This window comes from Salmo salar, chromosome 16, assembly GCF_965601325.2.
Source record: "Salmo salar chromosome 16, fSalSal1, whole genome shotgun sequence".
Classification (NCBI taxonomy): Eukaryota; Metazoa; Chordata; class Actinopteri; order Salmoniformes; family Salmonidae; genus Salmo; species Salmo salar.
Genome location: NC_138306.1, coordinates 26,710,685 through 26,734,965, shown reverse-complemented (window position 1 = coordinate 26,734,965; position 24,281 = coordinate 26,710,685). Strand labels below are relative to the sequence as shown.

At 43.6% G+C, this 24,281-nt stretch overlaps 1 protein-coding gene across 1 annotated transcript in view; it reads left to right on the top strand.

The window, feature by feature from the left end:
- Positions 1–24,281, top strand: part of LOC106573449 (protein piccolo) — a 100,789-nt gene that overhangs the window by 58,982 nt on the left and 17,526 nt on the right. Inside the window, exons 17-24 of the mRNA XM_014148501.3 lie at positions 398–424; positions 5,834–5,925; positions 14,023–14,098; positions 15,061–15,186; positions 22,069–22,177; positions 22,293–22,360; positions 22,545–22,798; positions 23,841–23,900. Of these exons, the coding sequence (XP_014003976.3) occupies positions 398–424; positions 5,834–5,925; positions 14,023–14,098; positions 15,061–15,186; positions 22,069–22,177; positions 22,293–22,360; positions 22,545–22,798; positions 23,841–23,900 (812 nt within the window). The remainder of the gene's footprint in view (positions 1–397; positions 425–5,833; positions 5,926–14,022; positions 14,099–15,060; positions 15,187–22,068; positions 22,178–22,292; positions 22,361–22,544; positions 22,799–23,840; positions 23,901–24,281) is intronic.

The following is a 24,281-nucleotide window of genomic DNA, read 5'->3' as shown; positions in this document are numbered from 1 at the left end:
GGCGCCAATTGGCAAGAGCAAATACGTCGCCACACTGTGATGTCATATAGCTGAGTTTACCTTTAATATTTAGACTGCTTTAGTCCCCATGTGACTTTACAGTATCTAACGAGATGATATATTAGTAAATACCCATGTATTTGTGATAGATAATTTTACAATTGCTCTATTATGACATACATCTTTCATGCACTTCACTTCAGAAATGCAAACTCCCTGAAAGACTATAACGTTATAAGATGTATTTATTTGCTTACAAAGCATGTGCTGACTTAGATTTAGTCCAGTGCATGTGATATAGAGTGTAAGTGGATGGAGACATAGCCCACTGAATAAGTCTTAGATTCATTGACGTTGTGTTGTAGCCGTTTCTAAAACATATAACTTTACACCCCAGCCGGAGGCCCCAACTGGAACATAGAAGGTGAGAGCTGCAGTGTGAACGGTCTAATCCAGACCACATCCCAACCCCATGTAGTTTAGACAATGTCTGCCTCCACCCCACAACACCCCACGCCCCATGGTGCTCAATGACCAGATGTGGATGGTATCATACACACAAACATATCAAACCCATTTCTGGAATGACCCATATTTGGATGGTACTTTACACATATCAAACTCATCATGGAATGACCCATATGTCGATAGCAATGTACTGTAAACGTATCATATACTGTAGTGGTTAAGCAATCCATATCTGGAAAGACCCACATTTAAATAGTTCTGTACATACACTACATGACCAAAAGTACGTGGACACCTACTCGTTGAAAATCTAATTCCAAAATCATGGGCATTATTATGGAGTTGGTCCCCCTTTTTCTGCTAACAACAGACTCCACTCTTCTGGGAAGGCTTTCCACTAGATGTTGGAACATTGCTGCGAGGACTTGCTTCCATTCAGCCACAAAAGCATTAGTGAGGTCGGGCACTGATCAAATCAAATTGTATTTGTCACATGCGCCGAATAGAACATGTGTAGACCTTACCATGTAATGTTTACTTACAAGCCCTTAACCAACAATGCAGTTCAAGAAATAGAGTTAAGAAAATATTTACTAAATAAATGAAAATAAAAAATAATTACATAACAATAGCAAGGCTATATACAGGGGGTACCGAGTCAATGTGCGGGGGTGCAGGGTAGTCGAGGTCATTTGTAAAGTGACTATGCATAGATAATAAACAGGGAGTGGCAGGAGTGTAAAAACAAAGGGGGGGTGTCAATGTAAACAGTCTGGGAGGCCATTTGATTAATTGTTCAGCAGTCTAATGGATTGGGGGTAGAAGCTGTTAAGGAGCCTTTTGGTCCTAGACTTGGCGCTCCTGTACCGCTTGCCGTGCGGTAGCAGAGAGAACAGTCTATGACTTGGGTGACTGGATTCTTTGACATTTTTTGGGCCTTCCTCTGACACCACCTAGTTTAAAGGTCCTGGATGTCAGGAGGCTTGGCCCCAGTGATGTACTGGGCCGTACGCACTACCCTCTGTAGCGCCTTACCGTCAGATGCCGAGCAGTTGCCATACCAGGTGGTGATGCAACCTGTCAGGATGCTCTCGATGGTGCAGATGTTGAACTTTTTGAGGATCTGGGGACCCAGAACAAATCCTTTCAGTCTCCTGAGAGGAAAAAGGTGTTGTCATGCCCTCTTCACAACTGTCTTGGTGTGTTTGGACCATGATAGTTTGTTGGTGATGTGGACACCAAGGAACTTGAAACTCTCGAACCGCTCCACTTCGGCCCGTCGATATTAATGGGGGCCTGTTCGGCCCTCCTTTCACGATAATCTAAGATCAGCTCATTTGTCTTGCTCACATTGAGGGAGAGGTTGTTGTCCTGGCACCACACTGCCAGGTCCCTGACCTCCCTATAGGCTGTCTCATCAATGTCGGTGATCAGGGCTACCACTGTTATGTCATCTGCAAACTTAATGATGGTGTTGGAGTTGTGCTTGACCACGCAGTCGTGGGGTGAACAGGGAGTACAGGAGGGGACTAAGCACGCACCCCTGAGGGGCCCCAGTGTTGAGGATCAGTGTGGCAGATGTGTTGTTGCCTACCCTTACCACCTGGGGGTGGCCTGTCAGGAAGTCCAGGATACAGTTGCAGAGGGAGGTGTTTAGTCCCAGGGTCCTTAGCTTAGTGATGAGCTTTGTGGATACTATTTTTTTATTCTATTTAACTTTTTTTAACTAGGCAAGTCAGTTAAGAACAAATTCTTATTTACAATGACGGCCTACCCTGGCCAAACCCTAAGCCGAATGATTCTGTGCGATTGAGATTGCGTTATCTGTGGATCTTTTGGGGAGCTTCATGGCTACCAATGTGAGTGCTAAGGGGTGGTAATTATTTCGGCGGGTTACCTTCGCTTTCTTGGGCATAGGGACTATGGTGGTCTGTTTTAAACCTGTAGGTGTTACAGACTTGGTCAGGGAGAGGTTGAAAATGTCAGTGAAAACACTTGCCAGTTCGTCCTTTTGAGTACAGGTCCTGGTAATCTGTCTGGCCTCGCGGCCTCTCAATACTGCCCCCTAGCCCCAACAGGTTAAAGGCCTTGCTCACATCGGCTATGGAGAGCGTGATCACACAGTCGTCCGGAACAGCTGGTGCTCTCATGCATGCTTCAGTGTTGCTTGCCTCGAAGCTAGCATAAAAGGCATTTAGCTCATCTGGTAGGCTTGCATCACTGGGCAACTTACGGCTGGGTTTCCCTTTGTAGTCCATAATTGTTTTCAAGCCCTGCCACATCCGACGAGCGTAGAAGAATTCAATCTTAGTCCTGTATTGATGCTTTGCCTGTTTGATTGTTCGTCTGAAGTCATAGCGGGATTTCTTATAAGCGTTTGGATTAGTGTCCCGCTCCTTGAAAGCGGCAGCTCTAGCCTTTAGCTTGGTGCGGATGTTGCCCGTAATCCATGGATTCTGGTTGGGATATGTACGTACGGTCTCTGTGGGGATGACGTCGTCGATGCACTTATTGATGAAACCAGTGGCTGAGGTGGTATACTCCTCAATGCCATTGGACATATTCCAGGCTGTGCTAGCAAAATAGTCCTGCCGCATAGCATCCTTGTCATCTGAACACTTCCGTATTGAGCGAGTCACTGGTACTTCCTGCTTTAGTTTTTGCTTGTAAGCAGGAATCAGGAGGATCTAATTATGGTCAGATTTGTTCAATGGAGGGCGAGGGTGAGCTTTGTATACGTCTCTGTGTGTGGAGTTAAGGTGGTCTATAGTTGTTTTTCTCCTCTGGTTGCACATGTGACATGCTGGTAGAAATTAGGTAAAACAGATTTAAGTTTGCCTGCATTAAAGTCCCCGGCCACTAGGAGCGCCTCTTCTGGCTGAGCATTTTCTTGTTTGCTTATGGCCTTATACAGCTCGTTGAGTGCGGTCTTAGTGCCAGCATCGGTTTGTGGTGGTAAATAGACGGCTGCGAATAATATAGATGAGAACTCTCTTGGTAGATAGTGTGGTCTACAGCTTATCGTGAGGTATTCTACCTCAGGTGAGCAATACCTCAAGTCTTCTTTAATATTAGACATCACACACCAGCAGTTATTGACAAATAGACACACTCCCACCCCTCCGCCCCTCGTCCTACCAGACGTATCTCCTCTGTCCTGCCGATGCACGGAGAAGCCAGCCAGCACAATATTATCCGTGTCGTCATTTAGCCACATCTCGGTGAAACATAAGGTATTACAGTTTTTAATGTCCCGTTGGCAGGATAGTCTTAATCGTAGATTGTCCAGTTTGTTTTCCAATGATTGCACATTGGCCAATGATACGGAGGGTTGTGGTGGTTTACCTACTCGGCTAATTATTTTAAAAGCACCCCGCTCTCCTCCCCCTTTTTCTCCATATTTTCTTCATGCGGATGACGGTATTTGGGCCTTGTCTCGACAAAGCAGTATATCCTTCACGTCAGTCTCATTAAATAAAAAAATCTTTGTCCAGTTCGATGTGAGTAATCGCTGTTTTGATGTCCAGAAGCTCTTTTCGATCAAAAGAGACGGTAACAGCAACATCATGTAAAAATGTGTTACAAACAATGAGAAAAAACAAACAAAATAGCAAATAGGCGATTAGGCCTGGCTTGCACTCGACATTCCAATTGATCCCAAAGGTGTTCGATGGGGTTGAGGTCAGGGCTCTGTGCAGGCCAGTCAAGTTCTTCCACACCGATCTCAACAAACCATTTATGTATGGACCTCGCTTTGTGCATGGGTGCATTGTCATGCTGTAACAGGAAAGGGTCTTCCTCAAACTGTTGCCACAAAGTTCACAGAATTGTCTGGAATATGATTGGATGCTGTAGCATTAAGATGTATCTTCGTTGGAGCTAAGGGCCCTAGCCTGAACAATGAATAACAGCCCCAGACCATTATTCCTTCTCCACCAAACTTTACAGTTGGCACTATGCATTGGGGCAGGTAGCGTTCCCCTGGCATCTGCTAAACCCAGATTTGTCTATCGGAATGCCAGATGGTGAAGCATGATTCAGCACTCCAGAGAACGCGTTTCCACTGCTCCAGAGTCCAGCAACAGTGAGGTTTACACCACTTGAGGAGACGCTTGGCATTGCGCATGGTGATCTTAGGCTTGTGTGCGGCTGCTCGGCCATGGAAACCCATTTCATGAAGCTCCCGAAGAACAGTTCTTGTGCTGACGTTGCTTCCAATGGCAGTTTGGAACTCGGTAGTGTGTGTTGCAACCGCGGACAGACAGGTTTTACACGCTACGCGCTTCAGCACTCATTCTGTGAGCTTGAGTGGATTACGACTTCGCGTCTGAGCCGTTGTTGCTCCTAGACGTTTCCACTTAACAATATCAGTTGACTGGGGCAGCTTTAGCAGAGGAGAAATTTGACGAACTGGCTTGTTAGAAAGGTGGCATCCTATGACGGTGCCACATTGAAAGTCACTGAGCTCTTCAGTAAGGCCATTCTACTGCCAATGTTTGTCTATGGCGAATGCATGGCTGTGTGCCAAATCCACTAATTTGAAGGGGTGTCCATATACTTTTGTATAGATAGTGTATATCAATGCCATTTCTGGAATTCATGATCATGCACTATTGCAAGGTTGCTCAGATATGGCTCACATTTGCATTACATACATATGTTACCACAACAGTGCTATGTCTGAATACACACACACACACACACACACACACACACACACACACACACACACACACACACACACACACACACACACACACACACACACACACACACACACACACACACACACACACACACACACACACACACACACACACATACACACACACACACTCACACACACACACCGGGGACCTCTGCATGCCAATGTGCGCATGACATACCTAGTTCAAATACATCCATCCCCATCCAGTCTCTTAAATGTTCACTGATCTGATAGTACTGGGGATGGGACAGTAGCTGGTTAACTACCACGCTGCCTTCACCTCTCCAGACAGCTCTGATCACTGATCACTTATGAGCAGTAAACATGGAGCAAAGGATGTGTTTATAAAGTATTGTAAGGGGGTGCTACTTATACCCAATTTCACATTGCCATCTAGCTCCCACCCCAAGGCACTTGCGTAGATCATATCATCCACATCACGTAGACTCCGCCAAGCCAACCAGAGAGTGATTTGGAGTTACTTTAGATCTACATTAAGTGCATATATGGTCTGTGGCTAGAGGCTAGTGGTTGATTTGGAGTTGGGCATCCATCCTGCTTATATAGCAGGTTTGACAATTGAGTATCCCCTCTCGGTCTGTGTCCCTGTCCCTTCCACCCCTGTGTCCCCCTGCCTCCGTCTCTGTCCCTGTGCAGCGTACCACCTGAGGAGGGAGGACACTGACTGGTTTGATAAGCCTGCAGAGAGACAACATCAGGAAAATGGACAGCCTCTGGACAGGAGACAGGTGAGAGGAGCTGGATAGGATAAGTCTAAATTAGTGAACTATATTTAATAAATAAACTGCCATATCCATCTTCCCCCTCATTAAATATACATTGATAGTGCCTGTTTTGTTCATGTTGTCTTTAGCAGAGTTGTACTCAAACTGTAACCAGTGACTGCAACCTGGTTCAGGTTATCAGTTGATCTACCAGGTTAGTTACAAACAGCACGGGAAGGAAATCATCAACATGTATTGATTTGACTAATGTTGCAGAAATGTGCTTTAAAGCAGTATTCAAATCCATAGGATGTAGTGATCACAATATAGTATCCATATCTAGGAAAACCAAAGTTACAAAGGTTGGGCCTAATATAGTGTAGAAGAGGTCATACAACAAGTTGTATAGGGATTTTTATGTTGATGATGTAAAGAATATTTGCTGGTCTGTGGTGTGTAATGATGAGCAACCAGATGCTACACTTCACACATTTACGAAATTGCTTATTCCAGTTACTAATAACCACGCACCCATTAAGAAAATGACTGTAAAAACTGTTAAATCCCCTTGGATTGATGAGAAATTGAAAAATGTTATGGTTGAGAGGGATGATTACGTCTGGCAGCACAACCCTCACATTTCCTCCACCCTCACATGCTATGACATCTTCTGGTTTCAATGATGTTTCTAGAGACAATATCTCTCTCATAATCACTAAATGCCTAGGTTTACCTCCTCTGTACTCACATCCCACCATACCTTTGTCTGTACATTATACCTTGAAGCTATTTTATCGGCCTCAGAAACCTGCTCCTTTTTCTCTCTATTCTGGACGTCACAGACGACCAATTCTTATAGCTTTTAGCCGTACCCTCATACTTATTCTTCTCTGCTCCTCTGGGGATGTAGAGGTGAATCCAGGCCATGCAATGCCTGGCTCCACTCCTACTCCCCAGGTGCTCTCTTTTGATGACTTCTGTAACCGTAATAACCTTGGTTTCATGCATGTTAACATTAGAAGCCTCCTCCCTAAGTTTGTTTTATTCACTGCTTTAGCACACTCTGCCAACCCGGATGTCCTAGCTGTGTCTGAATCTTGGCTTAGGAAGTCCACCAAAAACTCTGAAATCTTCATCCCTAACTACAACGTTTTCAGACAAGATAGAACGACCAAAGGGGGCGGTGTTGCAATCTACTGCAGAGATAGCCTGCAGAGTTCTGTCCTGCTATCCAGGTCTGTACCCAAACAATTTGAACTTCTACTTTTAAAAATCCACCTCTCCAAAAACAAGTCTCTCACCGTTGCCGCCTGCTATAGACCCCCCTCGGCCCCTAGCTGTGCTCTGGACACCATATGTGAACTGATTGCCCCCCATCTATCTTCAGAGCTCGTGCTACTAGGTGACCTAAACTGGGACATGCTTAACACCCCAGCCATCCTACAATCCAAGCTTGATGCCCTCAATCTCACACAAATTATTAATGAACCCACCAGGTACAACCCCAAAGCCGCAAACACTGGCACCCTGATAGATATCATCCTAACCAACGTGCCCTCTAAATACACCTCTGCTGTTTTCCACCAAGATCTCAGCGATCACTGCCTCATTGCCTGCACCCGTAATGGGTCAGCGGTCAAACGACCTCCACTCATCACTGTCAAACGCTCCCTGAAACATTTCAACGAGCAAGCCTTTCTAATCGACCTGGCCCTGGTATCCTGGAAGGATATTGACCTCATCCCGTCAGTAGAGGATGCCTGGTTATTTTTTTTAAATGCCTTCCTCACCATCTTAAATAAGCATGCCCCTTTCAAGAAATTTAGAACCAGGAACAGATATAGCCCTTGGTTCTCCCCAGACCTGACTGCCCTTAACCAACACAAAAATATCCTGTGGCGTTCTGCATTAGCATCGAACTGCCCCCGCGATATGCAACTTTTCAGGGAAGTTAGAAACCAATACACACAGGCAGTTAGAAACGCCAAGGCTAGCTTTTTCAAACAGAAATTTGCTTCGTGCAACTCCAACTCTAAAAAGTTCTGGGACATTGTAAAGTCCATGGAGAATAAGAACACCTCCTCCCAACTGCCCACTGCACTGAGGATAGGAAACTCTGTCACCACCGATAAGCCCACTATAATTGAGAATTTCAATAAGCATTTTTCTACGGGTGGCCATGCTTTCCACCTAACTACCCCTACTGCATTCAACAGCACTGCACCCCCCACAGCTACTCGCCCAAGCCTCCCCCATTTCTCCTTCTCCCAAATCCATTCAGCTGATGTTCTGAAAGAGCTGCAAAATCTGGACCCCTACAAATCAGCTGGGCTTGACAATCTGGACCCTTTCTTTCTAAAATTATCTGCCGAAATTATTGCAACCCCTATTACTAGCCTGTTCAACCTCTCTTTCGTGTCGTCTGAGATTCCCATAGATTGGAAAGCAGCTGCTGTCATCCCCCTCTTCAAAGGAGGTGACACTCTTGACCCAAATTGCTACAGACCTATATCCATCCTACCCTGCCTTTCTAAGGTCTTCGAAAGCCAAGTCAACAAACAGATTACCGACCATTTCGAATCCCACCGCACCTTCTCTGCTATGCAATCTGGTTTCAGAGCTGGTCATGGGTGCACCTCAGCCACGCTCAAGGTCCTAAACGACATCGTAACCGCCATCGATAAGAAACAATACTGTGCTGCCGTATTCATTGACCTGGCCAAAGCTTTTGACTCTGTTAATCACCACATCCTCATCGGCAGACTCAGTAGCCTTGGTTTCTCAAACGATTGCGTCGCCTGGTTCACCAACTACTTCTCTGACAGAGTTCAGTGTGTCAAATCGGAGGGCCTGCTGTCCGGACCTCTGGCAGTCTCTATGGGGGTACCACAGGGTTCAATTCTTGGGCCAACTCTTTTCTCTGTATACATCAATGATGTCGCTCTTGCTGCTGGTGAATCTCTGATCCACCTCTACGCAGACGACACCATTCTGTATACTTCTGGCCCTTCTTTGGACACTGTGTTAACAACCCTCCAGACGAGCTTCAATGCCATTCAACTCTCTTTCCGTGGTCTCCAACTGCTCCTAAACACAAGTAAAACTAAATGCGTGCTCTTCAACCGATCGCTGCCTGCACCTGCCCGTCTGTCCAGCATCACTTCTCTGGACGGTTCTAACTTAGAATTTGTGGACAACTACAAATACCTAGGTGTCTGGTTAGACTGTAAACTCTCCTTCCAGACTCACATCAATCATCTCCAATCCAAAGTTAAATCTAGAATTGGCTTCCTATTTCGCAACAAAGCATCCTTCACTCATGCTGCCAAACATACCCTCGTAAAACTGACCATCCTACCAATCCTCGACTTCGGCGATGTCATTTACAAAATAGCCTCCAATACCCTACTCAACAAGCTGGATCCAGTCTATCACAGTGCCATCCGTTTTGTCACCAAAGCCCCATATACTACCCACCACTGCAACCTTTACGCTCTCGTTGGCTGGCCTTCGCTTCATAATCGTCGCCAAACACATTGGCTCCAGGTCATCTACAAGACCCTGCTAGGTAAAGTCCCCCCTTATCTCCGCTCACTGGTCACCATAGCAGCACCCACCTGTAGCACGCGCTCCAGCAGGTATATCTCTCTGGTCACTCCTAAAGCCAGCTCCTCCTTTGGTCGTCTCTCCTTCCAGTTCTCTGCTGCCAATGACTGGAACGAACTACAAAAATCTCTGAAACTGGAAACACTTATCTCCCTCACTAGCTTTAAGCACCAGCTATCAGAGCAGCTCCCAGATCACTGCACCTGTACATAGCCCATCTATAATTTAGCCCAAACTACTACCTCTTCCCCTACTGTATTTATTTATTTAATTTATTTTGCTCCTTTGCACCATATTATTTATATTTTAACTTTGAACTCTCTTCAAACTACAAATCTACCATTCCAGTGTTTTACTTGCTATACTTTATTTACTTTGCCACCATGGCCTTTTTTGCCTTTACCTCCCTTATCTCACATCATTTGCTCACATTGTATAAAGGCTTATTTTTTTCAACTGCATCATTGATTGTATGTTGTTTTACTTCATGTGTAACTCTGTGTTTTTGTATGTTGTCGAACTGCTTTGCTTTATCTTGGCCAGGTCGCAATTGTAAATGAGAACTTTTTCTCAACTTGCCTACCTGGTTAAATAAAGGTGAAATAAAATAAATAAATAAATAAAAAAATAAAAAAATAAAAAACCGATTGGCATATGTACTGAAAATTGAGAAATCATGTGAATAAACATTTTACATTTACATTTTAGTCATTTAGCAGACGCTCTTATCCAGAGCGACTTACAGTAGTGAATGCATACATTTCATTAAAAAAAATTCCGTACTGGTCCCCCGTGGGAATTGAACTGAACCCACAACCCTGGCGTTGCAAACAACATGCTCTACCAACTGAGCCACACACAAAATTAAAATAAACAATTCTATGAAACAAATATAAATCATACAAAGAATGCCAGTAATAAGCTTTGGAGCACCTTAAATTAACTTTTGGGAATAAAAGTTAAACTCGGCTCCATTATTCATTGAATCAGATGGCTCATTCATCACAAAACCCACTGATATAGCCAACTACTTTAATGATTTTTTCATTGGCAAGATTAGCAAATGTAGGCATAACATGCCAGCAACAAACGCTGACACTACACATCAAAGTATATCTGACCAAATTATGAAAGAAAGGCATTGTACTTTTTAATTCTGTAATGTGAGTGTGGAGGAGGTGAAACAATTATTGTTGTCTATCAACAATGACAAGCCACCAGGGTCTGACAACCTAGATGGAAAATTACTGAGGATAATAGCGGATGATATTTCCACCGCTATTTGCCATATCATCAATTTAAGCCTACTAAAAGGGTGTGCGCTCTGGCCAGAGACCCCTTTACTGGCTCAAATGTGACAGACCGCCTTGATTCGGTCTTATGTATCAACATTTAAAATTGTGTTTTTTACATTGTTTAAAAGCAGAGATACAGAGCTACACAATGGTATATCATACACTGCATTTGAGGAACAATGCGAAAGTAATTCTGCTTTGAAAGTTGATAAACTTTTGAGAAAATGGCCCTTGAATATTTTGTTACACCTACTGGAGAGCTTTTCTTTGTCTACACCCATTCAGAATTGTTCACACCCTTTTAAGCCAGCCCCACCCATCTCTTTAAGGATTCACATGTGAGGTCATGTGCTAAACAGTGAGTAGTGTAGTAAAGATTTAGACAAAAAGTGGTATAAGTTGCAGCCAACAATATGTAAAAATTCCAGGTATATTTTATAAATATTCGATGACGCTTACCCAGACACACTTTTCTAAATTGATGGGTCATGTGAAAGAAATGCTATAACCCCCAGCCACATCTTGCTAAGTGTATGGGTCTCTACAGAAGGTGTAAATGGTACAGCGAAGTGGTTACTTGCATAGTAGAAATATCAAAAATAGATAGTAAAGAAAGATGCCAGTAGAGAAAGAACAAAATAATATACTTTATGTTCAAGAACAATATCAATAACGATATCAGTGAAAGATGAGGTAGGTATATGCCATCAATCAGGGGTAAAGTGGCTGAGCAGCAGGATAAATAAAAGTAGCATCAACTATTGTGTTAGGAGAGAGTCATGTGACTAGAGGCACTGCAGATAGTGCTGATGGCTGGGATCTCGCCCCAGTGATTAACTGGTCCAGCCGAACCACGCATGAACAAGGGAATCTATATTCAGGGAGCCTGTTTCTGTTCTGCCCTTGACTTTGGTGCAGGGCATGTGAAGTCCATAGCCTCTTCCTCACAAAACTCCCTGATCTTTTCAAAAAGATAAGTTTGTCTAGCTGTGTCCAGTCCAGGTGCTGCTGGTACAGGCAGACCATCTATGGGAGGAAAGATGTCAGCTTTGCGCAGCAGCTGAAACCTGGTCCCGACTGAGTCCGAACGCTCCTTGGCGACAACAACACCAGACTCCAGAGCATTGAAGCTGTAAACCAGGAAAAAAAACTGAGAAGACATTACAACCTTGCATAACATCAATTCACCTCCCAAGTTTAGATAAGAAGAATAACCTAATAACCTTGTGTCAAGTCATTCTGGTTGAGAGCAGTAGCAACACATTTGCAGTTCGCCATGGCTAACATTATATATTTTGAAAAAACTGCAGTAGAAAGGATTATCTACACATAATGAGCAGCTCATGTTGTTGACAGAAGATGCTACAGGGCAGACTAATCCAAAACTCATCTCTCGGCATGTCCAGCCATTCATTATCTCAGTCAATCATGGCTAGCGGAAAGGTTCCTGTCTTTTTCTGTGGCTAAACCAACTAGGCTTGTAATTTAACAATGTATTTCATATTTACAGATGGCATACAAGTTTGTTATTAAGGCACATAAAAGTTCAAATGTTCCAGAAGGCATTTCTGCCAAAAAACGGATTTTAATAAAAAATAAAATAAACATTAAAATGCCTCTCCTGTGAAGTCGTGACTTGCGACATACGCCTAGTTTCCTGAAACGGGTCAAATAGCCGACCAATCAGCCTGTTAACAAACCTTAGTAAACCTTTTGAATTTTTTTTAGTTTGACCAGATACAATGTTATTTTACAGTAAACTAATTGACAACCGACTTTCAGCACGCTTATAGGGAAGGACATTCAATAACCACAGCACTTACACAAATGACTGATGATTGACTGAGAGAAAATGATGCAAAAAATATTGTGGGGGCTGTTTTGTTAGACTTCAGTGTGGCTTTTGACATTATTGTTCATATTCTGCTGCTGGAAAAATGTATGTGTTATGGCTTTACACCCCTTGCTATATTGTGGATAAAGAGTTACCTGTCTAACAGAACACAGATGGTGTTCTTTAATGGAAGCCCCTACAACTTAATCTAGGTAGAATCAGGAATTTCCCAGGGCAGCTGTTTAGGCCCCTTACTTTTTTCGATCTTTACTAACGACATGCCACATGCCACACATGCCACTAACGACATGCCACTGCCTTTGAGTAAAGCGTGTCTCAACACTATACACGTCAGCTACTACAGCGACTGAAATGACTACAACACTTAGCAATGCGTTGCAGTTAGTTTCAGACTGGATGGCAAGGAATAAGTTAGTCCTAAATATTAAAAAAAAAACTAAAAGCATTGTATTTTGGACAAATCATCCACTAAACCCTAAACCACAACTATTGAATAATAAGTTGAGGTGATTAAACTGCTTGGAGTAACCCAGGATTGTGAACTGTCATGGTCAAAACATATTGATATAACAGTAGCTAAGATGGGGAGAAGTCTGTCCATAATAAAGTGCTGCTCTCCCTTCTTAACAAGGCAGGTCCTACGTGCCCTAGTTTTGTGGCACCTAAAGTTCAGTAATGTGGTCAGGTGCCACATAGAGGGACAATTGGCTCTGAACAGAGCAGCATAGCTGGCCCTTAAAAGTACACGGGGTATGCATGTCAATGATATGCATGTCAATCTCTCCTGGCTCAAAGTGGAGGAGAGATTGACTTCATCACTACTTGTTTTTGTAAGAAGTGTTGATAAACTGAATGTACTGAGCTGTTTGTTTAAACTACTAGCACACAGCTCAGACACTCATGCATAACCCACAAGACATGCCACCAGAGATCTCTTCATAATCTCCAAGTCCAGAACAGACTATGGGAATTGCAAAGTACTACATAGAGCCATGACTACATGGAACTCTATTCCACATCAGGTAAATGAATCAAGTAGAATCAGATTTTTTTTTAAACTGGTAAAAATACACCTTATGGAACAACAGGGGCTGTGAAGAGACAAACACACATGTACAGACACACATACGCACACAAGCACTAGCATACGCACTCTACACACACGTACATTGTAATATTGTTGTATGGTGGTATTATACATTTTGTATTGTGGATATGTAGCGGTGTAATAATGTTCTATGATGTACCATTTTATCTTTTGTTTCACAGGTAATGTAAGTACCTTAATGTGTTTGGACCCCAGAAAGAGTAGCTGCTGCCTTGGCAAAAAAAATACAAATACTCCATGCACTGTGTCTCCCCCAGATTAAGCTGATTCCCTATGTGTTCCCTCACACCCGGCTCAAACTACAGAGAGACCCCAAGGACACCAGTGTCTCAGGTAGAGCAGAACACAGTAAACATTCTCTAATATGTAGATATCTGCTCATTAATGATAATAATAGGATCATCTCAGGGATTTCCAATATGGCCATTGATATATTGTTATACTGTATATTGTCCATTCATATACACTACCTTTCAAAAGTGTGGGGGTCACTTAGAAATGTCCTTGTTTTTGAAAGAAAAGCACATTTTTTGTCCATTAAAATAACATCAAATTGATCAGAAATACAGTGTAGATATTGTAAATATTGTAAATGACTATTGTAGCTGGAAACAGCTGTTTTTTTATGGAATATCTACATAGACGTACAGAGGGCCATTATCAACAACCATCGCTCCTGTGTTCCAATGGCATGTTGTGTTAGCTAATCCAAGTTTATCATTTTAAAAGGCTAATTGATTATTAGAAAACCATTTTTCAATTATGTTAGCACAGCTGAAAACTGTTGTCCTGATTAAAAAAGCAATAAAACTGAGAACTTTCTTCTGAAACTCGTCAGTCTATTCTTGTTCTGAGGAATGAAGGCTATTCCATGCGAGAAATTGCCAAGAAACTGAAGTTGATGCTCCAGATACTCAACTAGTCTAAAGAAGGCCAGTTGTATTGCTTCTTTAATCAGAACAACAGTTTTCAGCTGTGCTAACATAATTGCAAAAGGGTTTTTTGATGATCAATTAGCCTTTTAAAATGATAAACTTGGATTAGCTAACACAATGTCCCATTGGAACACAGGAGTGATGGTTGCTGATAATGGGCCTCTGTACACCATTCCATTAAATATCTGCTGTTTCCAGCTACAATATTTATTTACAATATTTACAATGTCTACACTGTATTTCTGAATAATTTTATGTTATTTTAATGGACAAAAAATATGCTTTTCTTTCAAAAACAAGGACATTTGTAATTGAACCCAAACTTTTGAACCGTTGTTTACGTATGTGTGTTCCCTGCAGGGAATGGCCTGGGGATCCGTGTGGTGGGAGGAAAGGAGATTCCTGGTTGTCATGGTGAGATAGGAGCCTACATTGCCAAGGTTACACCCGGAGGAGTGGCCGAACAGACAGGGAAAGTGGTGGAAGGTAAGTGTGTGTGCACATGTACTTGTGTAAGGTATAAATCGAGCAAGAGAAGGAGGAGAGAACAATAGATTGGTTATCTCTGTTCATACAGGGACACAGTCTGATTTAAGGTTGAGAAAATACTGTGGGCTATATCTGATGGGAACGTCATTATAGTGGGATTTTAATCCGTGCGGAAAAAAATGAAAGAGACATTTGGAAGAAAACAATGATTAACATTCTTATACAGCAGTATCATAACTCATAAGCGCATGTTGTATGCATTTCAATTTGTCTGAGTTAAGCTGGATGAGGTATATTGATTATTTCACACGTGTTCTGGACGAGATAGACTTCTCAATGTCAGATTTCAGCTCAGAGCAGATTAGCTACTGGTTTAAGCAGAAATCTATTATTATATTATTCATTTCAGGCCACTGTCAGCTCACTGTGAATGTCTTTGCCAAGCTCTCTGAGCACCATAGAAAGATGAGAGGGTGTTTGTGTGTGTACAGTATGTTTGTGTTTGCATGTGTGTCTGTCATGTCTCATTCTGAGACATCAGATAGCCAGAAAAAAAGCTCTGTCTCTTTGCATTCTGCCCCTTTGCAATGCCACAAAGGACTAGCCATTATGCTGTATTTAGCACAGACACAGTCATTCACACTCTCTCCCTTTATCTCTCTCTCTCTCTCTCTCTCTCTCTCTCGCTCTCTCTCTCTCTCTCTCTCTCTCCCTCTCTCCCTCTCTCCCTCTCTCCCTCCATCTCTTTCTCTGTCTCTCTCTCGCTGTTTCTCTTTCTCTCTCTGACAAACATACATGTTCATACAAACACTGACACACACACCAAATCAAATTGTATTTGTCACATGCTTCGTAAACAAGAAGTGTAGACTAACAGTGAAATGCTTACTTACGGACCCTTCCCAACAATGTAGCGAGAAAGAAAATACAAAAATAACAGAATAATAAAAGAAATAATAAATACACAATGAGTAACGATAACTTGGATATATACATGGGGTACCAGTACCGAGTCGATGTGCAGGGGTACGAGGTAATTGAGGTAGCTACACTATGTACATATAACTAGGAATAAAGTGAATGATATTCAACAAAAGCAGCAGCGTATGTAATGAGTAAAAAAAGGGTCAATACAGATAGTTAAATAGTTAACTAAATAGCTTCCTGGACTAACGATGTAGCATTCTTATGACTTGGGGGTAGAAGCTGTTCAGAGTCCTGTACACACACACACGAATACACACACTGAAACACACACACACTCACAGTATTTAGCCCCCTACTCCTCTTTCTGCTTCCATGAATCATATTACTGTAAAACCCTCCTTTCTGAAGCACATAGATTAGTACAGGCTACAGGCAGAATATAACAAAGTAGAAGAGACTTCAGAACACACCACTGTAATTACCAGACATCCTGAACAATGTGTAGGACAGTAGCTTTCTCCTACTGATATATTTCAGGGATTTACTGACACATGAAGGACGTGTCTCTGCATCCATCCCTCCTGGGTTAAACCAGAAGGAAAGCCTGGTTCTTTATAGTTCTCTAGCGTAATCCACTGCAGTTAGGGATGTTTCTGGGGATGAGATAGTGTTCATCTACTCCCTCTTGCTGTCATACTCAGTTCAGACGCTGTGATGTCACACCCTGGCGGTGACACTTGCGACATGGGACAGCCTTGACTATTCTGAGAGAGGAGTTTGAAGGACAAATACACACGCACATTTTCTCTCTCTGCAAATGCCATCTCCCTAAAATCCCCTACAGTTTATAATTGTATTGAGCTTTATACAGATTGTGGAAATGATTATGTAGCGAGAGTAAGTATCTCAGTGTATTCTAATTTTGACAGAATGTTCAGTTGTTTGTGTTTCTGTAACATATACAGTACCAGTCAAAAGTTTGGACACACCTACTCATTCTTTATTTTCTTTATTTTTACTATTTTCTACATTGTAGAATAATAGTGAAGACGTCAAAATTATGAAATAACACATATGGAATCATGTAGTAACCAAAACAGTGTTAAACAAATCCAAAAATATTTTAGTAAAAAATATATAAATATTTTAGATTTTAGATTCTTCAAAGTAGCCACCCTTTGCCTTCATGACAGCTTTGCACACTCTTGGCATTCTCTCAACCAGCTTCATGAGGTAGTCACCTGGAATGCATTTCAATTAACAGGTGTGCCTTGTTAAAAGTTAATTTGTGAAATGTCTTTCCTTCTTAATACGTTTGAGCCAGTCAGTTGTGTTGTGACAAGATAGGTGTGGTATACAGAAGACAGCCCTATTTGGTAAAAGACCAAGTCCATATTATGGCAAGAGCAGCTCAAATAGGCAAAGAGAAACAACAGTCCATCATTACTTTAAGACATGAAGGTCAGTCAATGCGGAACATTTCAAGAACTTTGAATGTTTCTTCAAGTCCAGTCGCAAAAACCATCAAGCGCTATGATGAAACTGTCTTTCATGAGGGCCGCCACAGGAAAGGAAGACCCAGAGTTACTTCGGCTGCAGAGGATAAGTTCTTGCAGCCCAAATACATTCTTCACAGAGTTTAAGTAACAGACACATCTCAACATCAACTGTTTAGAGGAGACTGCGTGACTCAGGCCGAATTCATGGTCGAGTTGCTGCAAAGAAACCACTACTAAAGGACACTAATAATAAGAAGAGACTTGCTTGGGCCAAGAAACACAAGCAATGGACATTAGACCGGTGGAAATCTGTCCTTTGGTCTGATGAATCCAAATGTGAGATTTTTGGTTCCAACCACTGTGTCTTTGTGAGACACAGAGTAGCTGAACGGATGATCCCAGCATGTGTGGTTCCCACCGTGAAGGATGGAGCAGGAGGTGTGATGGTGTAGGGGGTGCTTTGCTGGTGACACTGTCAGTATTTATTTATAATTCAAGGCACACTTAACCAGCATGGCTACCACAGCGATACGCCATCCCATCTGGTTTGGACTTAGTGGGACTATTATTTGTTTTTCAACAGGACAATGACCCAAAATACACCTCCAGGCTTTGCAAGGGCTATTTGACCAAGAAGGAGAGTGATGGAATGCTACATCAGATGACCTGGCCTCCACAATCACCTGACCTCAAACCAATTGAGATGGTTTGGGATGAGTTGGACAGCAGACTGAAGGAAAAGCAGCCAACAAGTGCTCAGCATATGTGGGACCTCCTTCAGGACTGTTGGAAAAGCATTCCTCGTGAAGCTGGTTGATAGAATGCCAAGCGTCTGTTCAGACTGTTTTGCTATCACAGACTGGAACATGTTCCGGGATTCTTCCAATGGCATTTAGGAGTACACCACATCAGTCGCTGGCTTTATCAATAAGTGCATCGAGGACGTCGTCCCCACAGTGACTGTACGTACATACCCCAACCAGAAGCCATGGATTATAGGCAACATTCGCACTGAGATAAAGGGTAGAGCTGCCGCTTTCAAGATGGGGGACTATAACATGCATGAGAGCATCAGCTGTTGCGGACGACTGTGTGATCACGCTCTCTGTAGCCAAAGTCAGGAAGAACTTTAAACAGGTCAACATACACAAGGCTGCGGGGCCAGATGGATTACCAGGATGTGTGCTCTGGCATGTGCTAACCAACTGGCAGGTGTCTTCACTGACATTTTCAACATGTCCCTGATTGAGTCTGTAATACCAACATGTTTCAAGCAGACCACCATAGTCCCTGTGCCCAAGAACACAAAGGCAACCTTCCTAAATGACTACAGACCCATAGCACTCACTCCGTAGCCATGAAGTGCTTTGAAAGGCTGGTAATGGCTCACATCAACACCATTATCCCAGAAACCCTAGACCCACTCCAATTTGCATACCGCCCAAACAGATCCACAGATAATGCAATCTCTATTGCACTCCACACTGCCCTTTCCCACCTAGACAAAAGAAACACTTATGTGAGAATGCTATTCATTGACTACAGCTCAGCGTTCAACACCATAGTACCCTCAAAGCTCATCACTAAGTTAAGGATCCTGGGACTAAACACCTCCCTCTGCAACTGGATCCTGGACTTCCTGACGGGCCGCCCTCAGGTGGTGAGAGTAGGTAGCAACACATCTGCCACGCTGATCCTCAACACTGGAGCCCCCCAGGGGTGCGTGCTCAATCCCCTCCTGTACTCTCTGTTCACCCACGACTGCATGGCCAGGGACGACTCCAACACCATCATTAAGACGACACAACAGTGGTAGGCCTGATCACCGACAATGACGAGACAGCCTACAGGGAGGAGGTCAGAGACCACCAGAGGTGCCAGAATAACAACCTATCCCTCAACGTAACCAAGACTAAGGAGATGATTGTGGACTACAGAAAAAGGAGGACCGAGCACGTCCCCATTCTCATCGACGGGGCTGTAGTGGAGCAGGTTGAGAGCTTCAAGTTCCTTGGTGTCCACATCACCAACAAACTACAATGGTCCAAACACACCAAGACAGTCATGAAGAGGTCACGACAAAGCCTATTCCACCTCAGGAAACTAAAAAGATTTGGCATGGGTCCTGAGATCCTCAAAAGGTTCTACAGCTGCAACATCGAGAACATCCTGACTGGTTGCATCACTGCCTTGCTCGGCTTCCGACCGCAAGGCACTACAGAGGGTAGTGTGTACAGCCCAGTACATCGCGGGGCTAAGCTGCCTGCCATCCAGGACCTCTACACCAGGCGGTGTCAGAGGAAGGCCCTAAAAATTGTCAAAGACCCCAGCCACCCCAGTCATAGACTGTTTTCTCTACTACCGCATGGCAAGTAGAGTGCCAAGAGTGCCAAGTCCGGAGTGCCAAGTCCATTAGTGCCAAGACCGGAGTGCCAAGTCTAGGACAAAAAGGCTTCTCAACAGTTTTTACACCCAATCCATAAGACTCCTGAACAGGTAATCAAATGGCTACCCAGACTATTTGCATTGTGTGCCCCTCCAACCCCTCTTTTACGCTGCTGCTACTCTCTGTTTATCATATATGCATAGTCACTTTAACTATACATTCATGTACATATGTACATACTACCTCAATTGGCCCGACCAACCAGTGTTCCAGCACATTGGCTAACCGGGCTATCTGCATTGTGTCCCACCCACCACCCACCAACCCCTCTTTTACACTACTGCTACTCTCTGTTCATCATATATTCATAGTCACTTTAACCATATCTACATGTACATACTACCTCAATCAGCCTGACTAACCAGTGTCTGTATGTAGCCTCGCTACTTTTATAGCCTCGCTACTGTATATAGCCTGTCTTTTTACTGTTGTTTTATTTCTTTACCTACCTATTGTTCACCTAATACCTCGGCGCACGTGACAAATAAACTTTGATTTGATTTGAAGCTGTCATCAAAGCAAAGGGTGGCAACTTTGAAGAATCTCAGAAATAAAATATATTTTGATTTGCTTACTACATTATTCTATATGTTATTTCATAATGTTGATGTCTTCACTATTATTCTACAATGTAGAAAATTTTTTTAAATAAAGAAAAACCCTGGAATGAGTTGGTGAGTCCAAACTTTTGACTGGTACTGTATATATATATGTTTTATTATCACATACACCAGATAGGTGCAGTGAAATGTGTTGTTTTACAGGGTCAGCCATGTAGTCCGGCACCCCTGGAGCAATTGAGGGTTATAAATGTCTTGCTCAAGGGCACAGATTTTCACCTTGTCGGCTCGAGTATTCGAAGCAGCAACCTTTCGGTTGATGGACCAACACTCTAACCACTAGGCAACCAGCCACCCTATTACACAGTAACCCTCCTAGGAATGGAAGCAGTCATATGTTGTGGTTTTATCTGACTCTCTTCAGAGGACTAAATTAGCTTAATGAAAATGCTGTGTTTAGACTTTAGTTGAAAGAGACCATGGAACTGAACACTTGTACCCTCAGGTGCAGAGAGAGAGAATGAGAGAGGGGGGGTGATGAGAGACAGAGAGGAGAGATAGATAGAGAGAGACAGAGAAATAGAGAAATAGAGGGAGAGGTGAGGAGTGGGGGAATGAGAGATGGAGAGAGAGAGAGAGAGAGAGAGAGAGAGTATTCTAAATGTTGCTGTGGCCTTGACTCTCTAACATACAGAGAGAGAGATATGTTAATAAAATCTTTTGTTGTCACAGCAGCTGGCGAGTTACTTCGTAAGCAAAAGTCTTATCTCAAGACGAGGTTTCATTTGTGTAAGTGCAGCCACAACACCGATGCTGGCATGGGTTTGAGTTTACTGTGCACTTTCTCCCTTTCAATATCCATCATACAGCTCTTACTGCTATATACTCTGTCATGCTCTCTGAGTCTTGTCTGCTGTGTGAACCAGAACCTGAAAAATATATACTCTAGTCTAGTGGTTCCCAACCAGGGGCACTAGGACCCCTGGGTGAACTTGGCCTGTCCACAGGGGGTACTTAAGAAGACCCATGAGACTATACGGTTACTTATTGGGTACTCCGGGCTGAGCCAAATTCAGTAGACGGTACAGTAAACAAAAAAGGTTGGGAACCACTGTTCTAGTCAATGAAATGATAGGCAGTGGTATTTTTAAAAGACGTAGAGCCTACTCTTGAGAAGGAGTAAGACATTTCTCCCTGAGCTAAACTTGTTTGGGTTGTGTTTTGTGTTCTGAGATGCATTGAGACCAAGGTGTCTGTAGTCTGAGCTTGTCTCAAGACCCTGACTGCAGGATTGAGAATCGATCTGTGGTGCCATAGCAGTTTGAAACATGTGTCATAAACATACATAAACCAAACAGAGATAAGCGTGATATTATGAAGGGTTAAGTGTTGTTAAGTTATCTTACTGGCGTCAAAGTGCTCTCTCGCTCTCTGTCTCTCTCTGTAGGAATGCAGGTGTTGGAGTTGAATGGGGTTCCTCTGATGGGGAAGACTTACGAGGAGGTGCAGTGCATTATGGGTCAGCTGTGTGCAGAGACTGAGCTCTGTGTGAGACTGTGAGTCAAACATCTTACTCCTCATCGCTCTCTATCCTTTCTCATCCCTCTCTCCTCTTATCCCCACTTAATTTAGATGATAACTAAATTTTACCTTCCTGTCTGTCTCTCTCAGTGACCTGAACATGCTGTCTGACCCTGAGCATCCCCAGGCCCTGGAGAACCATGACCAGCTGAAGCCTGGTACACCACTAGCTACATTGTTATAATGCTTCATCATGACTTTTGCACTGTTGTTATAATGTATCATAATGTTTATGTAACTTTACAATGCTTCATTGTGAATGTTACTGTGTGTGTGTGTGTGTGTGTGTGGTGTGTGTGTGTGTGTGTGTGTGTGTGTGTGTGTGTGTGTGTGTGTGTGTAGGTGACAGGCAGTGTTCTCCAGGAGTGGACCCTAAGCAGCTGGCTGCAGAGCTGCAGAAGGTTTCCCAACAGCAGGCTCCTGGGATGGGGGTAGGAATGGGGGTGGGGGGGCCAGGAGGAGTAGGGGTCCTCTCTGCCCTTGACCGCTCAGCTCTGTTACACTCAGGCAATGCATCGGCCAGCTCTAGTGCCGTCCCCAGCCCCGGTCAGCCTGCCTCCCCAGCCATCATCAAGAAACAACGCCACAGCGCCAAGGTACTGCCTTCACTAGTAGTACATTATGATATGGAAAGCCCGTAGCTCCATGTAGAGTATGTTATTACAGCCATATGGCTGGTGAGTTCATAATTAATAATTCACAAATGCTGTGCATGTGTACGTGCGTTCGTGTGGAGAGAGGTCAAGGTCAACTGCTGTGGCTGCATTGTGGATCACAGAAACATGACAGGCTAATTATAGAGAAACATGCATGGTATATGTGTGTAGGGTATCAGGAATCAAGCTAAGACCCAGATGCGGACACGTGGAATTAACAATGGTTTAATAATCCAACAGGGGCAGGCAATAGACAGGTCAAGGCAGGCAGGGGTCAGTAAACCAGAGGTGGGGCAAAGGTACAGGTCGGCAGGCAGGAACAGGGGTAGGCAGAGTGGACAGGCAGGCGGGCTCAGTGTCAGGACAGGCAAGGGTCAAAACCAGGAGGGCAAGAAAAAGAGAGACTGGAAAAAGCAGGAGCTGAGAACAAAAACGCTGGTTGACTCGACAAACAAGACAAACTGGCAACGGACAAACAGAGAACACAGGTATAAATACACAGAGAATAATGGGGAAGATGGGCGACACCTAGAGGGGGGTGGAGACAATCACAAGGGCAGGTGAAACAGATCAGGGTGTGACATAGGGAGATAGAGAGAGAGATGCATACATGGGTGTGAGTGTGGAAATACACATTGTATTAACTACTTTCTATGATAGGTAGATTATGTAATATACTGCATCTCAATTAACTGAATTAACCTTCTCTGACTGTACAGAATGCTACACAGGGGTTCTAGCCAACCTGCTGCTAATTAAAAACATAGTATGATGGACACAGTAACTGAACCTTTCAGGCAGACCAGAGGCCAGGGCTTCTCATGGTAGTGTATATGCTAGCGTGTGTGTGTGTGTGTGGGGGGGGGGGGGGGGGGGGGTGTGTGTGTGTGTGTGTGTTAATATAGAGTGTGTGAACATGTATCAGTGAGACTGATAACGGTATAAATAGAGTGTATAATCGATACTTGTGTTTGTTTTTCAGTCGGCAGCGGATGTGCAGGTGCTAAAGCCTCAGCCTCACCCTATAACAGGAGAAATACAGGTAGGCCTGCTCAGGAGCGGCACCAGAGGGGGGGGCATGTGGTGGCACCAGCCACACCTCAAATATGATTGGCCACCCTTAGCGCCCCCTTATTCTCATTGGATCAGAGAGCTGTCAATATGGCTCAGATTGGAGAGAAAAGACAATGCTTTTGTTCAGGCAATTCATTGTGGCTGGCTTTAGGACCATGCGGATACCTTGGAGTGGGTGAAAAGGCTGTGATTGGCTGGCTGGCTTTAGGATTATGGCGAGCACGGCTACAGTGAGGGAACACTGAACAGTGCAATCTCTCTCAATTGATATGTGGAAAGCAGAGCAGGAAGGTGGCTAAGGAACTGTTGGTTGAGTTGACAGGAAACTCAACTAGAGTTTTTAATCCCG